The following is a 24,730-nucleotide window of genomic DNA, read 5'->3' as shown; positions in this document are numbered from 1 at the left end:
TTCTTTGCCACTTTTGTTTAGTTTCTAATAAATTATTAAATGATTAGTCCCATTCCAGAAATATGTACCAAGGAAGGAAAGTACATTCAATAACAAAAGGGAAAAAGTCTCAATGAGCCATGTATAGAAATGTTTTGTCAGCCTGCAACAACACTACCAGAAGGAACTTCTTCACTGGAATTTTAAGGGGCATCACACATTTTACTTGTAGAGCTGGTATGTTTTCTGTTCAAGAAATAGCTTTCCTTCTATCTTTCCAGAATTCTCTTTCTGTGATATAAAGTATACCAACTTACATGCTCAAGTCTTAACTGGATTATGCTGTTAAGCATGCAAGTGTGTTACAATATAGTGTTCTCAGCTAACCCTTGAAACACTGAGATTACATTTGTTACTGCTGACTGAATATAACATAGGCATTGATATTTCCTGATGACTATAAACAGTGAAATGCTTTTAAAGCTAATGGAATACATGTGTTGTTGGAGCCTACTAAAAATGTTGTCAGAGAAAAAGACTTTTAGAGGTAGAAAAAAACTTCTGATCCTTCTATGGTGCATTTACAATAAATTGAATTGATTTTCTTTTCTTTTTAGAAAGATCTGCTCTAGCCTTGATTTCTCACCAGTTATTTCTGTTTATGTTCCATGTATGTATAAATATACAGCTCAAAACTGCATGAATAATTTTTCTTTAGTCTCAATTCCTAATTAAACGTTACAAAGGCTGGGAATTACAGAGTGTGGTTTTTTTCCCAACACATTTGGAGGGCACCAAGTTGGACTAAAGCACTAGACTTAAAAGTTTCGCAGTAGGGCTACATGTGGATTTTTCTCAGTGTGGTGACATCTATTTCACTTCAGATTCACGTTCTCCAGCTTCTTACCCTAGTACCTTTCCCTCCAATATATCAGTCACTGGGTGCATTATGACATCACATGTGTGCTCCAAGTAGTGGAGTTTGCCATGCAACACTGCTTTCGTCATTCTGATAAAAGGAGTAAGATCTTGAGGATACTGCTGAACCCACCATCTGTTTCTATAATGGGTTTGGAGGGCAAGTGAGTTTCTGTGTGCTTCCAGTAATGTGTGTTTCAAAATTCTGGTATGGTAAATTGGGATTAACTAGAAGAGTCCCTCAGAAACTTTTAAGGGACAAGAAACAGGAAAGTGATTTGTCGGCTTGCATGAATTTCAGGAGTGGGAGGGATAAATGTTTTAGGTCACTAAAAGGTCTACAGGGTATCCTATAAGGACACCAAAATCTCAATCCTATGCAGCTTTCTCAGGGATGTAGTTCATCTGGAATTTTGGGATATTTGTGCTGCCCTGCCCTTTCTTGGAAGCTGGACTGCACAGGATTCCTAGGGTGCCCTGCTGAAATGTCGGAGGAGGAAATGCCAGCAGCAGGTTTGTCCTACCGTTCGCCAGGGCAGGAGATGCTCTTTCTTGAATCTAGCAGTAGCTTTTTCTTTGGGGAATGGAATGGGGTGAAGGGGAACCACCCTCAGTCTCTGCTTCCTCCAAGGGACTGGTGGGCAAGTAAGCATGCATCTTTTTTCTTTTCTTTTGGTACGCTGACAAATAAATGTGTATCAAACGCGCAGAAAGGATGATTAAATCTTGCCCAAGTTTGCAGACAGAAAATTGGGCTATAAAACAAACAACTTTTGCAGCAAACATCCAGCAGCAGCAATCATATTGCACCAAAATATATGGGTATCTGTCACCTCCTCCTTGTCCTATTATGAAGTGTGTGTTTCGGGTTCACGAAATAACATTGTGCTGTGCTATTTGTCAGATATCTGAGATGCTATTTGTTTTGCCAAATTATAGTTTTGTGCCTCACACACCAAGGAGATTCCAGTGTAGATCCTGACTTGCATTGTGTTCCTGACTTTACTAATCCCTTCCTGGATTACCCAGGGCCAGTATCCATTCATTCATTCATTCATTCATTCATTCATTCATTCATTCATTCATTCATTCATTCTATATGCTATTTATTATAGCTAATGATTCATAATAATTTTGATAGTATTTATGATGCCACAAGTATTATTTCTTATTCTTGAACTGGTTACTATCTGACAACCTAAGCTACTTCCCAAGGTGGTTGTGAGGAAAAAGACAAGGAAAATTTAATGAATAAAAAGTGGAATAAAAAGTATACATTTTTTCACATCTTATGGAGATGTTGATTTTCTTTGCAGTACGCACACTAATCTTTTAAGAACTTAAAACACTTAAGTTCTTAAGTTTAAGTCTCCTTAGGAATCTCAGTTTTTTAGGAAGATACTGTTAGAAAGAAATCTTACCAGGAACATTTCCAAGACAGGAATAAAATACACAAGCAGTTGCTTGAACCAGAGGTGGAGTTTATTTCTGAGAGTGCAACATACAGAGTCAGCCCTGGGAGGCAGCCGTGTCAAGTCTCCCCAGAAGCCCTTTATAAAGAGAAACCTTGCTTTTGTTCCTCAAAAGTGGGCGAAAGCAGGCCCTTTAGGAATCTGAAAAACTTAGCTGGCATTCCTAGAGGGAGCGCTCTGTAGTCAGCCACCCTGCTGAGTTGTGGTTTCCACTTGTTTAGCATTGCTGATTGAAACATAATCTCTTTCAGGGAAAGGATCTTACCTTATTTAATCAAGGAGACCTCCGGCTAAGCTCAGCCTGGAAGCAGCATTTACCCTTGGCTTTTCCCACTGCATTTTAATCTTTGTGTTGAGCTCATTCTTACTGTAATTTTTAATCTTTTGCCCTGAGTATGGCGGGAAGACTGTATGGTGGGAGGACTTGATTTCCTTCCCACAATACCAGACTTACTCAAGACATAACATGATGGAGTATATACTAAATGATGGTCTCTAAAATGTGTGGTCCTAACCCTACAGATGTAATGGTTAAAAAGGAGTTTTCTGATCTGTGCCTGGACAAAGGCCTAACAAATTCAACATGACATTCACAACATTCTTCCCACCATCCAGTTAGCAGTTTCAGGGGCAGCCTCATGTAGAACAAATCACAGTGGTTGTGCCTCTGGATTATGAAGATTACGAACAGATCAATAACATTTAGTCAGTTACATGACATGAATTGATTAAAGATGTTGACCAACTAAAAAGTTACTCCTTTTACATCATCATCATCATCATCATCATCATCATCATCATCATCATGTCTCTTCAAAGACAATGCCTTCTGGCTATTGTTCCCCCATGCAAATTAATTTAAAAAGTATTTATTTATCTGAGTGTATGTGTAGAATGTGTATGTTTATTGTTGTTTTTGCTCACCTATGTTGATGAGTTGGATTATATTTTTATTTTTTATTATTGCATTTTTGCAAGCTACTTAGAGCTTTTCAGGATTCAGAGATAAAAATTTTTGCTAGTTATGCAAATCAATAAATAATACTAATACGTGATTGGGTAGCATATACATTTGCTAAATAAATAGATCATAAATTAATTAACATTGATTTAATAGATCCATTTGCTAAATTTTGGCTTAACATTGTGTCTCTCAATTTAAGGACACAAAAATTACTTCATAATGAGAATTTTGCTTCTATAGAATGTCACAGGGAATACCATGCTATATGTACAAGAGATTTTTTGTGTCATCCAGTCAATTCCTTGGCAGTGTATCTAACTATTTAGTTATTGATTGATTGATTGATTGATTTAGTTAGTTAGTTAGTTAGTTATCCCCACCCATCTCCCCCCAGTGGGGGACTCTGGGCAGTTTACATCAAATTAAAACAAATAAATACATAATTAAAATTTATAAAAAGAAAAACACATTTACACAAAATGGAAGGAAGAGAAAAAATCCAAGAGGCCAATGGAAGCAACACCAGGCCTTGAGGTGGCTAGCCAACCCCATTTCTGATGACCTCCCTCCCCGCCCCAGGCCAGATGGCAGAGCCAGGTCTTCAAATCCCTCCGAAAGGCTGGGAGTGAGGGGGCCTGTCTTACCTCCGGGGGCAAGATGTTCCAAAGGGCGGGGGCTACAGCAGAGAAGGCCCGCCTTCTGGACCCCGCTAATCAGAGTTCTTTTACCGAGGGCATCCGGAGCATGCCCTCTCTGTGAGATCGGGTGGAATGGGTTGAAATCATGGGGGTGAGGCAGTCCCTCAGGTAGCCTGGCCCCATGCCATGTAGGGCTTTAAAGGTGATAACCAACACCTTGAATTGGACCCAGAAGCAAACCAGTACCCAGTGCAGCTCACAGAGCAAAGGTGTTATATGGGTCCTTCTTCAGACCCGAAAAATAGCTCGCACGGCTGCATTCTGGACCAGCTGAAGCTTCTGGATACTCTTCAAGGGTAGCCCCATGTAGAGTACATTGCAGTAGTCTATCTGAGAGATAACAAGGGTATGAGTGACCATTCGAAGGGCATCCCGATCCAGGAAAGGGCGTAGCTGGTGCACAACCCGAAGCTGTGCAAAAGCCCTCCTGGCCGCTTTTAATGAGTATGATGCCAGTTCCAGACTTCTGCTTTTATATTATGGGAATATTCTTGTTTCTGTTTAACCATAAAAGGAATGTTCTTTATCATTATATCTTATTATTGCTAGTGATCCAAAGAAACTCAGCCATGGCAGTTTATCCAGAAGTTGTTTGTGTTTTATTTATTTATTGTCATCACATTGGAACTTTGTCTAAACAACAGTTTTTGTTCTGAAAAAGACAAGAGGCTTGAATGAAAGTTGCCAGTAATAAGGAAGCTATATCCATATTCTGCTTCATACATTGCTTTTTGTTCTTTAAACTTCACTTTTGTTTTTTTGTTTTTTTGAGGATCTGATCAACTCTATTCAACCAGATTTTTTTCCCTTCATCTCAACCCATTCACTCCTGTCTGTGTATTTGTTTTCTGATTCAGTCCTCATTCATTCTCTCTGTATATCCAAACCACTTGAACATACTTCTTTTCTACTAATCATTCATTTTTGTATTCAGAACATATTCATTCAGCACCAATTAAATCCTGAACACTATCTAATCTTGTTTTACTGCACAAGACTTTTTAACTAACCCATTCCCATTGCTTCTTTTCACAAACATTCATTTTCACATCTCAACATTTCTCCTCCACTTTCCCCATCTTCACCACATGTTCATTTGCTTGTGTTCTTTGGGGGAGGTGTATTTATATATTACTTATACTCTATTTTCACTGTCCAAAAACTGGTTACTTTAGTCTCAGATACATTAATTTTCAGATCCATACCTCTCGTTGCATCATACAATCTATTTAACATTCACAGCAAATGATTTGGCTTCTCACCCAGCAAGTCATCATCTGTATTCAGAAATATGTACACATTCAACTTCTCCGTTGACATGCCTCTAACATCACCATAAGCATTCCTATGTATTTGTGCATAAATACATTAAATGGCCAAGCAGACACCACATATCCTTGTCTTGCTGCCTGCTTAATGTTGAGCAATTTGATAAGAATTCCGCTCATGCATGCTTTACGTCCATTCTATACTCTGTGCATATGCTTCCAAGTCAGTCTTGACTACTGGTGACAACTGGCTTTGTGCCTAAGACAGGACTAGAACTCAGGATCTCTTGGTTTCTAGGCTGGTGCCTTAACCACTACATCAAATTGCTACTATTGAATTCAGCAGGAAGTCTTCAACTCAGTATTTGCGCATACTATTTCACAACTCAAGCCTATGCACTTTAGTATATGCTTTTTCTAAATCAACGAACATGCAAGAAACATTCTCACATTCATGCACTTCTCGGTGACCTGCTGAACAGCAAAAACATACTTACTGTCCAGCATAAAGCTACTGTATATTGCATGGTAGTGCTGTCCCATTTTATCTGGTACATCTCAAACAAATCAGTAATCTTGGCAAGTCTTTGGTAAAGCAGGAGATTTCATACCTTGCTCTTTCAAAGACACCACTCTCAAAGGCACCACTGTAACAGATGCCACTGCTTCCCACTTTCTGGCACCCTCCCCAAGCCGGCTGAAAAGGTGCTGAATTTTGAGTACTGTATGATTTTACCACTGCTTCAGAATTCTGCCCCTCCACAATCTAGGTTTGTGCAGAGTACTAAAATTGATCTGAGCACTAAAAGTCTCAAAACAAGGCTGCTGAACACAAGCTTGGAAGTTGGCAAGGAGACCCTTTTCCTGGTTTTCCATGCTCAGTAAATCAGGATATCCCCCTTCTCAAAGCTTACACCTCAATCCCATTTCTGCATCACTGTCCTGATTGCTGGATGTTTTCCTGCCTGCTAAGAGACATTCAGAAGCAGGGAGGATGGCAAACTCTGAGGGTTTAACCAATCACTTTCCTTAACATGCCTTTTGCACCCCAAATCAGGATACCACCATTTGATAACAAGCCAAAACAGAAGCAATAGATGCAGGGACCAGCAATGGGGACAACTAATTTCATGCTTGTGACTCAAGGATGGGTGGATAATACTTTAACACAGCAATGGGGTAAGGCCCATAGTCTAATACCTAGGCTGGTATCCTAGGATCAATTTTTAAAAATTAATTTGATTTTTAAGAAAGAAAATGGACCAAATCTAACCAGAGATTAATTTCACAAGATCTTTCTGCTTTCACATGAAATTTCCTCAGATTCCGGTTATTTTAGGTTGGTTGTTGGCTTCCAGAACATTTATAATTGGGAGATGGCGCATGGACTGTTGACCACTCACCTAACATAAGGCCGGGCCTGTCCTCCCTGATCCCTGTGTGTTCTGAATCTTGAGTTTGGGGACATTTCTAACCAACTGGGAAGACTGAAAGCCTTGGTTGCGAGGACGGGTCCCAAGCTCCAGCGGAGCTTTCAGCCCCGCGGGGGGAGAGAATTTCAGACTGGAAATGGCGCGAGGCGCTTGCTAAAGGAAAGGACCCCAGCCGCTATGGCGGTGACCCCCTCAGGGGCGGTTTCAGCAAGACACGTTGGAAGGAGGCGACCGGAGAGCGCAGTGGAGAAGAGACGCGGCGAGCAGCACATCCACCCGGCGTCCCGCCGGGACTCCAGAGCTCGGGCCAGCCCGCCAGCGGGAAGCAGCAGCCAGCCAGCCGTGAAGGGAGCTCGCCGCGAACCGCTGGGCAGCGGCGGCGGGCTTGGGTTAGCGCGTCGGCGGCTGCGCGTCTCCGGGACGTGTTGGTGGAACCCGAGGCCGGCGCGACGGGCATGTGAGGCGGGCGCTGCTAGGATGAGCTGGAGGGGAAGAGCTGCTAGAGCCCAGCTCCGGAGGACTTTCAGCGAGCAGCTCCGGGACTCCACGGCCAAAGCTTGGGATTTACTTTGGAAAAACCTCCGCGAGAGGCGGCTGGCAGGTCAGTCGGGGTCAGTCCGCTGGTCTTTCCTGCGGGACGGGCAGCCCGGGTCCGTGCTGGCCTCAGGCGGAGCTGCGATGCGCCGCGAGGTCGCCTTACCTGTTTCTTCAAGTGTCCGTGGTGTTGGGCGGCGGTAGAGTTTGCTTGCTCTAGTTTGAGGTACGGTGTAACTTTTGCGCTTCCCAGGTGCCCAAATGACACCGTGGGTTTGTGTTTTGCGTTTCCTGCCGCTGTAATTCCCCTGAGAAGCTTGCCTGGCCGTCCTGAAAATATTCAGAAATCGGGGGAGCGATCCAACCGGGGCAATCGTTTCGTTGGAACCGCAGCCTCTTCACCTAGGGGCGGGGGGCGGGGTGGGGGAGTCTGGTCGAGTTTGTAAATCTCCGCTGGTGGATTATTGCTCCCTGCTATACTGTCGCTGCGAGTTCACAGCTGGGATGACTATGCGCTGCTATTGGCACGGACAAGTAGAAATCAAGCAGCGAGTTTTAGGACACCCTGGATTTTTAGCACTAAGAGTAAGGTAAATCTTTGGTTAGTTGGATTATTATTACAATATTTCCTCAACTCAAGGGCTATATTTACTACCTGTAGGCACCAAAATGTCTGTTATATAGGTATGTAGGGAATCTGCTACTTTCTTTCTGCCTCCTCTGCTTCCATCCTAGAAGCTGAACATCCGGAGTCTGGTAGCACCTTTTCCAAATAATAATTATTAAAAGGCTTAAGGCTGAAGCTCACAAAAAAGGGGCAACCAGACTCCTCCAACCAGATTTTTTGCCACTATAGATTACCATGGCTTTCCCCCAATAGTTGTAGAAGCTGTGCTCTGTATGACTCTGGCTGCCCACCTCCTATGTGCAGAGCATTCAGACCACACCACAAGGCTCTTTTTAAATCACCTGTACCAGAATTTGAGTAACATTAGTAGAGGAGGTGTAGTAATTACTTAAGTATGGTCACATTCTGGAATTATTGGTTTAGGAACAATTTCTGTGTGGCCACAGCAGTTAAGAATCAATTTTGATAAGTCTCTTTATATCCATGAAATGTGAACTGGACTCTTTTGATATGTTTCTTCATGTTATTTTTCAATTCTTTGCTTCCCCATCCGTCTGTCACCCCACACATAGATTATGCGCCTGTGCAATACCCTGTTCTAGACCTTCTACAGCTTAAGATTGTTTGGTGGGAACCCCACCTGTGTGTATCAATGACTAGGAACAGCTTCTGCTAAACCGCCTTTAGTTTGTCTTTGAAGCCACAGGGATAACACATTTGTCCTTGAGCTTCTTGTTCTTTAAAATTCTTATTTTTCTTTCTTCTTTTCTTCTCTTCTACCTTAACTGTAGTTATTTCTCCTGTTTATTTACCTTTCTTTTTCTTTCTCAGTCTTTCTGGTTCCAAAACAAAGTTTGTCTTTCCTCTCAGCTTGTGATATTTGTACTTTAGATGGTTACAGACATACATGACAAAATAGTCTCAGTTTCTTATTTTGGCAAGTTTACATAACACTAGAAGAATGCAAAACAGCATATCATGGGGTAGTTTTTCAGACGCTTTGATTAAATCAAGATATATTATGCCTATATCATCTTATTAAGGAAATTTCCCACTCAGACATGGAAGGAAAGCATGCAGAACGTGGTTTCTGGAAGTCTTTTCAACATCTTAAAAATAGTTTCTGCTCTGGGTAGAAATAAATAAACAAATAAGGAAGGCCTAGAATGGATTAGCCTACATCATTCAGAGCTACTGTCCGCTGGATTTTTTTCTTCGTTTGGCCCATTTTCAAACTTGATCTTTCTTTTGCTGGCTTTGGCTCCATTCTGTTCAGTTTCAGTTCAGAGAGTTATCTGACAGAGAGGCAGACCAGGAGAGTCCTGACTCTCTTTCATAATTTATTTTCAACTTTCTGTTAGATTGGAAAATATAAGGTTAGTTTGGTAAGACTTGGTAGATCTACACTGACCAATGGTAATTACCAAATTGTTGTTTACTATTGGACTGCTCTAGCTCAGGCAACTCCTGGCAGTTTACAATAGAATAAAAGCATGATGAACATTTCCTAAAAAAAAACCCTTAAAGATAAGCATGGATGCCTGGTCATTACAGCATCCCAACACACTGCACCTCCAAATGTTCCTTTAAATAAAATAGTCTTAACTGCCTTGTAGAAAATCAATTGGAGACACGTTATTCCACAGCATACAAGGACTGCCCTTAGAACCATTTTCTCTTGACTTCTCATAGGGGCTGGACCTTGAGCATCCCTTCCCTGCAGGCGTACACATGCTGGACAGATTCTTCTGGAGAAGACAGTCCCTAAGGTAGCCCGGAGTTGAGCCTTATAGTTTCAAATCCATGTTAATCTTCTCTGTATTTTTCCAGTTTTAGTACACTGCTGCTGCTGAAGTTTTCAAAATCCTTGCAAATCAAACTCTGTATGACCTGCTTTACTCTTCCCCAGTATTACCTTCAGATTGAGTGATCTGTAGTTCTCTACATTCTCCTTTTCCCCCCTTTTGAAGTACTTTTGAAGGATAATACTTGCTGTCCAGCCATTTGGCAGTTCACTAATATTCTAGGTGTGTATGTATGTATGTATGTATGTATGTATGTATGTATGTATGTCTTCACAACACTTTTTCTTGAGATGAACTGGTTTCTTTTGCTATCTTCTTTTAGTTCTTTTCTTCATTGGAACTATATGTAACTATGCTTTTCACTTCTCAGTCCTTAGGAATTATCAATTTCCTTTCAAAATGCTTCTCCTTGAGTGGATGCATGCTACTTTCAAGCTAAATATCTTATTTATTCTGTAAAGAAGCCATACCTTTCCTTGGTTTCACACATTACACTTTCATTGTAGCACTGAATTTTAATTTCATACTATAGGTCATTCCAGTCATGTTATATTTAAACATGGGTCAACTATTGTTAAGTGAAATTTGAGTCCCTAACCAAATTGTCAGAAATCCTACATATGTACAAATAGATACCTTACTGTAAATTGAAATACTTTCTGTAAAGATATCCTTGGGACATACATTTCACAGCAACTTAACAAAATACTGTTCATAAGTTCTTTTATTTAAAATTTCTTGTAACAGGAATAAAAGAAACCTAACTTTTATATGGAGAACTATCTGGGAAATACTAGGAACTTGTTACCCCTGCTTTATATATGTATGATTTAGGTGAAGACTTAAGCATGGACTAGCAGTTTTCTACAGCTGCCAAAAGATCCAATGGATTGCATCAAAAGAAATATAGTGTTGCCACTGTATGCTGTATTGTGTAGACTGCAGTTCTAATACTGTACTATGTCTATTTCTGGTTGCTACAATACAAGAAGGATGCTGAGGAATTAGAAAGAGTCAGGGGAGAATGACAAAAATGGTGAGGGGCTTGGAGGCTAAATCATATGAAGAATAATTTAAAAAACTGAGTACTAAAGAAGACAAGGCCAAAGGAAGAGATATTAGCAGTCTTCCGATACTCGATGGGTTAGGGTGAGGCTATCACAGGGAAGAGGATGTGGATTTATTTTCCATAATTCCCAAGGGTAGGACATGAACCAAAGGGTAGAAGCTTTACAGAGGAAGATTCAAACTCAAAAGAAGGAGGAATTTACTGACCATGAAAGCAATTAAGCAGTGCAACAGCCTATCTCTTGGAGTTGTGGGTGCTCCATCACTGGAGGTCTTTCAAGCAAATGTTGGATGGCCATTTGATGAGGATTTTCCAACTTGGAACTTCTTTTCTTAAGCTACACCATGAAGTTCTTTTGATTGCAGTGACTTCAAACTGGCAGGAATGGGGCTAATTCCAAGATGATTTATTTGTTCATTATTTCCCCTCCCTTTAAAGCTTTTTGTGGTTGTTTGATGGTTTGGCATCAGCCCTGCTTTCCACGCTCTGTATTTGTTTTCTTGCATTAGAAAGATTTTAATTACAGAAACAGGGAAAATCTTCTGTCCAAGGATCTGGATAGAGAACAACAGGCTTCGGCTGAATCCTGGCACGACTGAGCGGCTTTGGGTTTTGAGGCCTGCCGGTTCTGGGACGATGCCATCTTTGGTGCTGGACGGGGTTGCAGTGCCCCAGAGAGACCCAGTGCGCAATCTGGGGATCCTCCTGGACTCATGACTCCTGCTTGAAGAGCAGGTGGTAGTCATGGCTAGGAGGGCCTTTACACAGCTTTGTTGCACCCGTTCCTAGATCAGGGGGCTCTGCTCACAGTCACCCATGCCCTAGTCACCACCTGAATGGACTAGTGTAATGCACTCTACAAGGGGCTGCCATTGAAGAATATCTGGAAGCTTCAGTTAGTGCAGAATGCAGCAGCGCGGGTAATTACGTGTGCTTCTAGAACAGCACATGTTACACCTCTGCTCTGCAAGCTACATTGGTTGCCCATTTGCTTCTGGGTCCAATTCAAGGTGCTGATTTTAACCTTTAAAGCCCTTCATGGCATGGGGCCAGGTTGTCTGAGGGAACCACCTCTCCCTGATTACATCTGCCATCCCATCAGGTCTGGTAGAAAAGGCATGCTGCTGCTAGGGAACTACACTTGGTGGGTCCCAGGAGGTGGGCCTTCTCTGCTGGGATGCCTGCCTTATGGAACATCCTTCCCCCTCCCGCCGAAATGAAGTTAGCAGCATCCCTGTTAATGTTCTGGAAGTCCCTCAAGACCTGGCTATGTCATCAGGCCTGGGGGTCCCAGGGGACCAGTGAAATCTTGACATGGCTCCATTACTGTGGTTAACATTCACTCTCTCTTGTGCCTTGTGGTTTTTTTATATTTTAATAATGACTGTTTTTATATATTTATTGTTTTAATTAATTGTTGTATGGCGCCCAGAGCCACTTTTTGTGAGATGGGCGGCCATATACATTTTATAAATTTTATAAATAAATAAGATAAGATAAGATATGTGCAGGGAGAAAAAAGCATGGTAGATGCTGTAGATAGTTTTAAAAAACATTATTGCTTGTTGATGTATTTCAATACATACACTTTCTGAAGATGCAGAACAAGGTGAAAGGTGACAGTTTCACTTAAGCATGAACATTTTTAGTGTTATAATGTTATCACCTGATTTTTATCATTTCTATTAAATATATGAAGCTGGCAATATTATGACTATTACAGGTTTAGCTACCAGTTCTTGAGAAAACAGAAGCCGATTGCATCAAATGCCTTCTTCCATATCAATTTGTGTGCATGCTAAGAACATACTTGCAAATTCTCCAAAACTTTAAGGAGGGCGATAAATAGTCAAAGAGAGTCTTTTCAGTGGTGGAATTTGGTGAGAGTGTGTCCCAGAAAACCTAACTGATTCTTTTGGTGCTTTGCAGATATAGCTCAGGCTTTTTAATGGATGTTAGTAATAGGTTAACAAAATTGTTCTATATAGGTATTTTATCTTGTGTTTTTTTAATCAGAAAGTATCTTATAATTGGTTGGCAGCTTTACTCTACAACAGAATTACTGAAATTCTGCTTATATCTCATATCTTATATAGCTTATAACAAACAGATGATAATCTAATAAATCATTAAGATTATCAAAGAAACTGAAAGGCAGTGTATTCTATAAAGATTGATTTGGGAATTACTGTGAATTTTGGAAGCTTAGTGAATGTATTGATATAATGCAGTGGTTGATATTATGTACATTGGGATGACATTAGAGTCACGATGTGGAGGAAGGACATAGAAAGAATGCATTGCTTAATTCCGTTCCTGTTTGAGATGTTCTGCACATGTGTGTGTGTGTGTGCCTTTGAGTCAGTGTTGACTCCTGATTGCCTGGATAAGTCCCTGCAGTTTTCTTGGAAAGATTTCAGAAGTGGTTTGCCATTGCCTGCTTTCTAGGGCTGAGAGAGAATGACTGGCCCAAAGTCATCAGCTGGCTTCATGCCTAATGCAGGACTAGACCTCACGGTCTCTCCGTTTCTAGCCTGGTGTCTTAACCACTACATTAAACCAGCTCTTCACTCTCCACTCTGCACATGCCTTTCAGCTAAGTCATTTTGATCAATGACAATTTTATGATGTGTAAAGTGTGATAGAGTGGCATGTAATACAATAATATTTACTCTGAAAGGAATTACAAGACCCAATAGATTTCATTAGCATTTCCAGCTATATCAGTAGGAATGAATGATCCATAATTTAAAAACAAAGCCTTGATAAGAGCATAGAATATATGTAAAATACAAAGGAATTGATAAATGTGCAATACATTCATACTGGTCTTTAATACCTTCACGATTAACTGCCTGCAATATATTGAAATTGATTTGATTTCTTTCTGTTAGTATTTAATATGTTCTTTGATTGACTTTTTAATAAATGTAAATAGAGCGGGTAAAACCGTTCTTTTCTGCCATTTAGCTATTCACATATAAAATGAAAAAGTATTTTATAGTAGACATCATTTTCAAAGGGAACGTGGGAGCTGTGTACTTAAAACGTGCTATTCATCATTGTGAACTCTGTGTACATACCCCTCTACATATGATACTCAATTATATCCATATGTTTTCAGGAAGCCAACCAAGGATATTTTGTTCTGTTTTCTGCTTGGTACACTGGGGACTTGGAAAGCTACTAACTCTGGTTAACTTCAATAGGAATTTCATGTGTGAATTCCTTGTCACACCAGTGGGAAAAAGAGACGCCCTTTGTCCAAGAGAAATCTTCTGAAAGAGTCTCATTATATAATCTTGGGTACTTCTGGGAAGAAAAAGATTACTTATGATTAGTCCTTTCATTCAAACAGCTAGAGAATGTATGTGGGAGGTTCAATCCTATCAAAATTGTCCTGATCACCAAAAGGTCAGTGATTAATAACATGCCACAGATTTTCACGGATATGACATAATGATAACTTTGTAAATAGTTCAGTAAAAGAAAAAGTTCCACTTTCTATACTCATATTCCAAGAAAGTTACTGGAGATGAAGGAGTGTTTAGGAGATAGCAAAGAAGAGCTTAAAGGACTGAAATGAGGAACGGTGGTGGTAGGAGAACTGGGAAATGCAGAGGGCAGGTAAGACATATGAACAGTACTAATCTAATGCCTGTGTAGTTGTGTATTTCCTGGCTCAAATGTAGCCCTCCAGCATGAGCCACTGCCATCTCGCTAATCTAGCTTATTTAAATTTGCAAAAACTGGGATGTGGGGATCCCAAATATCCAGGAGGCAACAGCGCATCACCAGGAATTCATACTAACTGAAAGCCAAATTGAGCAGCCTTTTGTGGGGAGAGCAGTCAAGCCAATTGTTTATACCTGTGATATGTTGCAGTTAAGTAATGAAATATTTGTGTTTAGTACCCAAAAGCAGGTTTAGTATAACAGAAATAAAAGACTGAGTTCGTATCTCCATATTACTGAACAACAGAGTTAGATCTATTATATTTTCAATATTTCATGGTTTTGGTTTGGATGCAGAGTAAAATGGGTAGAACTCTGAAGAGACAACATGGCGTTCTAACCTCCTGCTGCTACCTCCTAAAAAACATTAATGGGGTATGTAGAATGGCTTAGGAAGTGGTGCAAAAAACTGCACTGGAGGGAGAAATCAGCAAACATACATGAACATCAGTTTAGCTTTAGCCAATTATCTTTTTGTTCTCTTATTCCTCTTTTTAAAAAAGGAAATCTGGCTTAGTATGATTTAGCATGCTAATGACTCTCTGAGCCTTTCCAAATGTTGCCACTAAATTGTCATTTGTCATGTGATGAAAGGGGAAATTATTAGATTGCATTAATTAAATTCAATTTTAGTCCTGGCCTTGCCCAATTCTGTCTTGGCTGTACTTGTAGTATGGAGTGCAATCCCTGGCATGGCTCCCCAAGTGATGCCCTTAAGCTAAAAGAAGTTGTGTGCCCCTGCTAGAACACTTAACACTTATCATAGCATGCACCAGCTTGGAGAGAATACTTTACATTCAGGTTAGTTAAAATATGTGAACATTTCTGACCTCCTCACAGCTAGCCTAGAAGAAGAGAGGGAAGGGGAATGGCTGAGCCCAAGCCTTGATGACATATCAACAAAATATGCATGTGCAGTTAATGTGTCAAGATGTCCTTGGCAAGGAACCTAACTGGAAGGACTAGGGGAATTTTGTATTTTCAGCTTATGGTAAAATTATGACATTCAAGGACTGCACAATTCCCTGCATCTGAGGCAAAGTATTATAAATTATCAACAACATGACATTTTTGACTGCATGTATTCTGTCTGCAGAAAACATAATATTCAGAGTATTTGAGTATTAGTACTTGCAGTACTTGCAAGATCTAGGCTAGAGGAAGGGGTCACACATCATCATCTTCATTAGACATCTGAGGGCTAAAGAGAAAGTATGAGTTGATGTCACTAATGACCTGAAGAAGGTAGATCTAAAGAAGGTAGGAGTAGAGTTTTTCATGTTTTTGCTTTTTTGAAAAAGTACTAGAAAGTGGAATTCAGTGGAATGTAGGTGAATTCAGCCTAACAGAAGCTTAATTAGGACTGTCAGGTGGGAGATGTTAGATGGCAGGAAAGGGTTAGAGGTCTCTCAGTCTCTTTGCTGCTATCTAGTGGCCATCCCCATTCTTGCTGTCAGAACTGGTAGCTCATTTAAGGCTCTCACTTTCCTGCAATGGAACATGATATTCAAAAGTTGGTACCTTTTACCCATTCAGTGCAGCAGCACAACTAGAAAGTAATATGGAGATAAGAACTAGAAAGGAGACAACTGTCCACCTCAGTTCCAGCTCTACCTTATTCTGGATAGCATGCATGACTTGTCATTCTCATGCTCAGGGCTACCTCAACCACAGATTGATTGCTCTTGTTTTTCTTTCAACTGCTTTTTCTTTTTCTTTTTCTTTCTTTTCTTTTCTTTTCTTTTCCATTTTCCTTCCTTTTTAAAATCTCTGGGCTACCAATTGCTAGTCAGAGGTTAGTAAGATAGCTTGGAGGAACTTGCTGATGGCTAGAATAAGTGAGTGGTTTGACCTCCAACTTCACAGCAACTTGATTCCTGCACAAAGATGCAATAAATTCTGTGGCATCCAGGTCACCAGCCATAAACTACATGCTTATTTTGGGGACCAGGAGGGATGGAAACTGGTAGAGTCCCCATCACTTTTCTCTGATTCCTCCATCATCCTTCACTGATGGTACAGCAGTAATTGAACATCTATGTTTGTTTTGCCAGAAAATGTTCCCTCCTGAAAGCCAATGACTTCCCTTTCTCCTGAGACTCCTAGGGAAGGCCCTGGAGCACCTAGTCAGGCGTCAGTTCCAATGGACCAGGCCCAACCCTATAACCACATACCCCAGGAGAATCAGGAAGGGTGAAAAGCCCTGAGTTGCCTACCTGGGGTGAGTCTCACACAGCTGTATACCGCCTCCTGGTGATAAAAGCATAGGAATATATACTGAAAAAGTTTCCCCTTGGAGGGGAGTCATGGTACTTTAAGTATGAGGGCATGATATAAGGTAATAGCTCTATCTATCTAGGCTGAAAGTTCAAAATAAGGAAAGTATATACCACTTATAGATAGTCCATATCCATATTGCTCCTCCTGCAAGCTTTTGTTAAAGCTTATAGAACTGGGTGCATGGTACAAAGTGCAAATGCCCAAGAGTTCAGTCCCTGGTAGAGGAGGGGTTGAGCCACATAAAATCAAATACTAATTTGATGATGGTGGTGTGTACCAGGTGAGTCCCAATAAGGATGAATCTGTTATGCTTCCTAGTGGTCAATAATGGTAAAGCTCCATGTGTTACCTGGGGTTAGCAAAGGAGAAGAGGGGAGTTCGTGTTTGGACACCAAATTTCAATGTGTGATTTTGGAGGGTTTTGGGATCATAAAATGGGGTGGGGGCAGGTTTCTGCTTCTGTTTTAAACCAAACCTAAGATATATATCTATAGCACCTGTACTTAACATAGCTTCAGATAGAAGACAGCTTCTTCCATTTCCTCTTTCCCCTGTAATATTTTGAGTTCTCTTGCCCATATTTTCCATTGATGCACTTAAGCACTGCACAGGGAATTGGTGGTTTATACATACTGCAGTCATCCTGGAGAAAGTCTATCTGTATGGTTGTTAAGAGTCGAAATTGACTGATGGCACATAATCAATCCTTCAATATATTGCATTATATACCTAAATCATTTTACTTGAAAGCTCAATTGATTATAATGGTAATTATTTCCAAGCAGTTTTTCTTAGGACTTGATGAGGATGAGGATGTCGATGAATGATCATGATTGGAAAAATAATATGAATTCTTGAGCTAAACAAGGAGTCTCAGGCACAGTGAATAGAATTAAAAAGAAAGGTTATGGAATTATTTGGAATGAAATGGAAATGAGGGAATGATGGAAAAAGTATTTTAGAGATTTGCACAGGAATGGTAGTGATATGTCAAAGAGTGGTTTTGAAACAAATGTTATGCATTTATTTATTGGATTTATTATCCACTGCAAAGTGCAACAGGTCATTGAAAAATATGAATATGAGAAAATTAGTTTATTATACATGTGTTGATATAAAGCAAGCATAGGATAAAGTGAATAGGTTTGAATTATGGAATATTTTATACAAATATGGGGTTGATAATTGGTTGATGAATGTGACAAGAGAGGTACGAATTGGTTGCCAACATGACAAGAAAAATGGAGTGAATGACTGAAAATGTGCATAAATGGCAAAAAAAGTAGAGCAAATCTTGGGTACCATAGAAGAATGTTTACTAATGGATGGAGGAATTTGAAGATGTACATGCTCATAGAAAGGCAGATGGTATATATGGTCAGTTATGAAGAATTAATGTTTGTGGAAATAAATGAAAATGACTGTATATAAGAATGTCCTTCTGCCTGCTTTAGTATATGGAAATGAGAGTTGGGTATATCAGGAGAAACATAAAAGTTGAGTGCAATAGAAATGAAGAACCTAAGAAGTATGTGTGGTAAAATAAGTGATTGCATCAGACATGAATGAGCACTGAATGAAGGTGAATTGAATACAAACGTATATGACCACCATGAAAGAAGTATACAGGTAGTCCTTGTTTAGAGACTGCTAAACTGTTCGCAGTTATGGTGGTGATGAAAAAGTAACTTTATGACCAGTCCTCACATTTCCAACCTTCACAGATCTATGAAGCAAAGGAAAGTTGAAGTAAGATCATAAGCATGATCCCAGTTTGACTTAATGACCACTTCACTTAACAACCAAGTTGCTTGTCCCAGTTGTGGTTTCTAAACAAGGACTACCTGTATTGAGGTTGTTTTATCATGTAGAAAGAATGTATGAAGACTGAATTACAAAACAAATATATGAAATACATGAAAGAACGGTGAATGTGTCAAGAGGAAGGGGAAGACTGAGAAACTCATGGTTGGATGGCGTTGATGAGACATCGGAAAAGAGATGAGAAGTTTAAAGAATTAAAGGTAATGTTTGTATGAAGCAGTCTATGGACATTGTAGAAACACAGATGGTTTGCACAGATAAGACGTATATGGAACTGTGGTGAATAGTGTTGGTGTAAACTAGTTTTAGTTTTGTTTGCTTTTACTTTTCTTATCCCATGCCTTTTATTTTCTTTGGCTTACTGTTTCTTTCTCCTTTCTTGCACTCTGCATAACGTTGCTTATTCCAAAAGAAATAGCATAAAAGATATGTGTCTGTGTATGTTTTTCCTTGACTTGTAGAAGTCAAACAGAGGAAACAAGAATATATGGCATAAAGGGATTGTTATGGACTAATATTGAACAATGCCCATGATGTTTTTCATTACAATGCATATACCGTATAAGGTTCATATATTTTCAGGAGTCCGTATATTCAGGTGTACACTTAGTTTTTTCATGGAATAAATATTTTTATTCAACATAGTTTGTATTTTTAATTCCTGAAATACAAAGCAGTTGCACCTTACCACTTGTTCAGGAGCAGTTTATGTTTCCAATGTAAGAAGCTCATACTCCATCCTAATATAGGCACTACTTCTCTTATCCAATATTGGTTTGAATGTCTTCCCTAACTGGCAAGCAGGTCTGCAGAGTTTCATAATGGGATCATTCCCGTTATCTGTGACTACAAAACGTAAAAAACTGAAGACTGGAAATTGTAGCATTTTTTCCTGTCCTATAAATTCTGCCCAGAATTTTTCCAAGAACTGGATTGCCATTAGCAGCTCAAGGTAATAGTTATGGCTCATTTTTAGTTAGCCTCATTTTTAGAACCACTCTAAAATCCAATTTCTATCTTTCCCTATAAGAAAACCAATTCTGGACTGGTAACAAGATACAAACAACCATTCTTTCCAACACAAAGGGAGGGGCAACCTCTGTAATTAGTCTAATATATTCAACCAAATGGACCCTAGCAGAGCTCTGAATTTACCACAGCCTATATTAACAAATAACTCTACTAGAGCTCACCTCCAACCTGAGCATACTTCCCCAGGGTTGACATCTGGCATAGCCTACATCCAAAGGCAAGCTGAGAGAATGTAAATTTAAACAAGCATGTCTTGAAATGATAGAGGTGTTCACTCAGGCACAAGAAGGGGTGCCCCAAATGCCTGGTAATCAGTTTTACTTTGTACAACCAACATTCTTTGATCAGAACAAAACAACAGCAGAGAAAATTAGATGGAATGAAATGAGTTTTTTCAGCAGCTGTTTTCTCTCCTCCTTTCTCCCTTTGGCATCTGAAATAACCTCCATGTAGAAAACATTGTCCAAGTGACAGACAACATGCCCCCAAAATAACTTCTTTGTCTACGCATGGCTGTTGGAATGAAATAAATAGAAGGTGTTAAGAGAGTTTCTGGGAATGGCATTAACAAGCAGTGACAAGGAGATGCCTTTCTCATGGCCAAATCCATGTGTTAAATCATCGTGTTTTTATTTTCTGTTCTTGCAGGAAAAAATGCACAAAAAGCTTAATTTCATTCTCTTGCGGTATATTCATATGTTTGCAACACCAATATTGAGCAGTCTGTTTTTACTCTTTCTTCTTCTACTTACATTCCCATATGGCTACTTTTTATAACACAGCATTTACTTGCCTTTCTCATGAGTTGCTCTATATTTTATAAAGGAGTTGAGATACAGAAGGCTAAGCCAGTAGGCAGTTAAGGCCCTACATGTAGTTCTCTTAGTCAATGAAAGGTATACATTCAGAGTATGAGACAGAATACATATTGATTGCATTGCTAAATTAGACCAGATACAGTAGTTGCATTTGCATGGCCAGCAGGGACCAGCCATAAATGGCTCAGGAAAGCTCAAGAGAGGAAATGCATTTCCTGCTCCAAGCAGAAATACCAGGCTTGACAAAGTTTTCACAGCAAAAAAGACCCTTTCCCCTCTATCTCATCCTTCTGAAACCTTCCTTCCCTTTTTATTAAGAGTCCTCCCTTCTTTCAAGAGATATAGCATAGGAGATTTTGACCATAACAGTTGAATGGAGTAGAGAGATATTGATATGTTCAAGCAGAAGATGAACAGTCATCTGTTGGGTCTGGATAAAGCTTAACTTTATAATACTCGAGCTAAAGGGATTAGATTTCCAGTTCCCTGCTCTGAATGCCTTAGAGATAGTTTGGAGAGTGGAGTGAAACATTTGACTCTATCATAAAATCTCTCTGCTGAGTATCCAAAAAAGCATTTTTACCTTCATGGCAAGTATAACATTCCCCTTGATTCCTATTTCTTATCTATAAACTCCCAATCCATCTTGGATTCTGCCTTTTGGATTCTTCTTTGTGTCTTTCTTATCTGGAAAGAGAATCCCATTCTTCAGGTAGTGTCAGAGAATGAGTGCACTGTAACTCTCCAAAGAGAATGTGACTGTTCCTTTCTGCCAAGAGGAAAGAGCATAGAGTTGTTGCTCTGGGCCACTCTGGGCCAAGTGACACAGAGTTATGGGCCATTTCATGGAATTCTTTATGCACAGAGAAACACAATGCAGTTTTGCAATGGAAGAAGGTATCCAATGGCCAGATCTTTGACTCTAAGGGATGATTTGGGAGAAGAGTGGGGCTGTCCCCAGTAAGTTATGTCCAGGTAACTAATCTGACCCTTGGGCTGATGACACTCTCCCATCCTATTTTTAAATATGTTAGTGGATAGCATTATATGTCCATGCATATAATCCTAATTGTCACAAGGAAAGCAATTTTACTTGCATCAGTCTCTGTTGACTGTGTGCAGTATTTTCTCTTTCATACAATTACTTATTACATACTGTAATTGTATAAAGTGTATTAGACATGATCTAGCTAGTCTACTTGGGTAAACTAATTCTTTCATTGTTTCATTTTCATTTTCCCTGAGCTTACTACCTTCACATTTTATAGCTCAGTTGCATTGCCATTAATATTGTATCAGTTCTGAAACAGCTTCTTATTGACCTCTGGTTTCTTTAATAGAAAAAGAAATAATTTAATTTACAAATAATGTCCTTTTTTATCTTAAGAGTGTTCCAACATACTGTGCGACTGTATTTACCTTTCAAATTTATCCCTCATACTCGATACTATATGGACTTATTATCAATAGATTGATAGAAAGGTAACTCAAATATGTTTAAAAATGATAAGATATTATTGATTGTCCTCAAAATAAAGCCCTAAGCTGTAAATGTCTCTCTTGGTACATCCTGCATTTCCCAGCCTTTTAACCTCACTGTTTGCATTCCTCCTTTCTCATATGCATATTTCTGTTAACCGTCAACAGAGAACACATTTCACGATGATGTGTGTTATATGCACCAAATCTAATGCCAAAGTTTTGATATTTGCCCTTGCAGTGGGGAGTTTACTCTCCCCGCAGGGGACCATAATTGACATTGATTTCCTCCCAAGTTTAAAAATACAGTCATGGACGGTGATTGTTGCACTATTTGCATTCGGATCCTTACCCCACACTCACTTCCAAGGAAGGTTGCCGTGGTTTGGTGTGTGTGTGTGTGTGTGTGTGTGTTTTTAATCAGCAATAGATGAGAAACGAAAAGAGTGAAACCACCCAAAACTGTATATGCATGTTTATATCATGGAATGTATGTGAGTTTTTTTAAGGTGTTACAATATTGTCTTTGTTGCAACAGTGACAGAAATATTTTTTATTTATGTATTTTATTTATATATCAAATTTGTTACCACCGTCTTGTTAAAAGGTGACTCTGGATGGTTTACAGAGAAGATCAAATCAATTCAAATACAATATAAAAACAGCCTTAAATAAATAATAAATAAATTCCAAGCAATGATAGGATTGGCGAATAGATCAGGGAGTGTCATCAGGCCGCCAGCCACCCCCAGGATTGATTAGAGCTCTTATCACCCCACGCAAGCTGGCAGAGCCAGGTCTTCAGTCCTTTCTGGAAAGCCAGGAGGGTAGGGGCCCGCCACACCTCTGGGGGAGAATATTCCAAAGGGCAGGTGCAATGGCAGAGAAGGCTCTCCTCCTGGGCCCTGCCAGCTGGCATTCTCTCGCTGACGGGGTCCACAACATGTCCTCTTTTATATATATATATATATATATATATATATATATATATAATATATATATAATATATATTCAGCTATCTCACTGAAATGGCCAGCCAGATGTTGCAGCTGGCATTGCAGAATATTGGTCATGTTCTTATTCATTTTTCCCAGCACCTGGGTTTAAAAAGTATATAATTCCTCTTTTACTGGAGGTTTATATATAGAAATCATGTCTATTAGCTGTTATCTGTGAATTGATCAAAATTTTTTAAAAATATGTCCAACTTAGTGGCCATCACTACATCTTGTAATTATTTCCACAGTTTATGCAGCTTTAATGCTCCACGATACTGTATTCTCATTAGGAACATGAAGCCCCAACTGTGACATACATGCATATTTTCAGTATGGTCACCCCATAGATTTGTGATCAGTATTAGGATTCCTAATTATTGTTCTTTTCCTAATGATCTCCATATAGAATTTAATGTATTTTTTACACACTGATTGTGCTGGGAATATATATCACAACTCGAAAATCACTTTTCTAATCTGTCAATGCTCCGTAGTGTATATCTGAAGTTAGAATTTTTTGTTCCCGTTTATCACTTTGCACTTTGACTGTCACCAAGCTTTAAAACCTTACTCTTTTGGGCCACTATTTATGAAACACTGGATGTTACACTGATTAAATTTCTCTTTTTATTGGGCTTTTGGGACCAAAATTTGAAGGCATCCTGCCAGATGATCTAGATGGATTTGAATTCCTTTATTTAAATATTCAGGTATTTTCTTACTGCTTTTTAAAGAAAATTCCCGTTGAATTAGGAAAATGCACTTGGGGGGCTAATGTAAACAGAAAGCAAATGAAATGCAAGGATCTGTAGTTGGTTAACACGTAAGTCTTTATTCTATATAGGTACATAAAGCAAATAACTCAGAGCTCTAGAATACTGTAGTAGTTGGTAGAATAAATATTATAAAGTTGAAAAATTTGCAGTAATCTCACCATGGGCCATTTCATAATAGCCAAAAGATTCAGAAGGATTATTAAATTTTACATGATGGATTTAAAATGTACGTTTAGGTTTCAGACTCTCATTCAAATGCAATTCATGTTGCTGTCTACTTGACAGATTCTTTTAAAGATACAGAGTGTCCTTCCAACTCCCATAATTCTGAGCCAATGTGCCCAATATATCTGGAGAGAGACAGTGTAGAGAAGACTGTCATACTGCTGTCTTCTGGCATAAAAAATAATTAAGAGAGCAGTTTCTTAAATGCTGTAATAGCATGGACCTAGCATGATATGTCAAAATGCTTTTTATTTAATTTTCAAAAAAATAACTCCTATATATGCCTATCATAGCTTCACATATTTTCAGTTTCAAATTTACCATACGTACCTGTTATAGCATCACATTTATTGAATCATTCAGTTTAGTACTTTGATCTGTTTTTATTAAGAACATTTTTACTGAGAACATTTTTATTAAGAACGTTTCTATTAAGAACATTTTTATTAAGAACATCAGAAAAGCTGAATTGGAATAGGCCATATTAGAATATGGAATGCCTGGTACTGAGGGCCACACTGCCTCTTATACGGCGTGCAGCTACACCGTGGTTATGACAGTGCCCATTAGATAGCCTTCTCCTCCATGAACAGGATACATTTTATTCCTTTGGAAGCTGCCCACGTGGGCAGCATTATTGCACCTTATGCAAACAAATGTCATAGTTTACTGAAACCTTGTTTGAAGAAATACTTTCTCTGGTTATTTTGAATCTTCAGCTATTCAGCTTCACTGCAGGTTTCCTGATTTGCAGAGAAGGAAAAAAAATCTTCCTTTTGTATATAATGTACAGCTG

At 39.3% G+C, this 24,730-nt stretch overlaps 1 protein-coding gene across 7 annotated transcripts in view; it reads left to right on the top strand.

The window, feature by feature from the left end:
• Positions 1–4,560: 4,560 nt before the first annotated feature.
• STARD13 (StAR related lipid transfer domain containing 13) overlaps positions 4,561–24,730 on the top strand; it is a 125,272-nt gene continuing 105,102 nt past the window's right edge. The window contains exons 1-2 of one of the 7 annotated variants that reach the window (XM_015888354.3): positions 7,243–7,333; positions 9,587–9,663. Coding sequence is in view for 3 of the 7 variants with exons in the window: in XM_088140722.1 (XP_087996848.1) it covers positions 6,910–7,333 (424 nt within the window). In the remaining 4 variants the exon portion in view is untranslated. Of the gene's footprint in view, positions 7,334–7,387; positions 7,493–7,750; positions 7,857–9,586; positions 9,664–14,370; positions 14,396–24,730 lie in introns of those variants that run through there. The other 6 variants (XM_088140723.1, XM_088140722.1, XM_025167593.2 and 3 more) reach the window with 6 other exon arrangements.

The sequence above is a fragment of the Python bivittatus genome, unplaced genomic scaffold (assembly GCF_059951505.1).
Source record: "Python bivittatus isolate LINGU-HERP-01145 unplaced genomic scaffold, Pbiv_v1 ctg000340_np1212, whole genome shotgun sequence".
Taxonomy (NCBI): Eukaryota; Metazoa; Chordata; class Lepidosauria; order Squamata; family Pythonidae; genus Python; species Python bivittatus.
The sequence above is the reverse complement of the archived record's forward strand: the minus strand, read 5'-3'. Positions and strand labels throughout refer to the sequence as shown.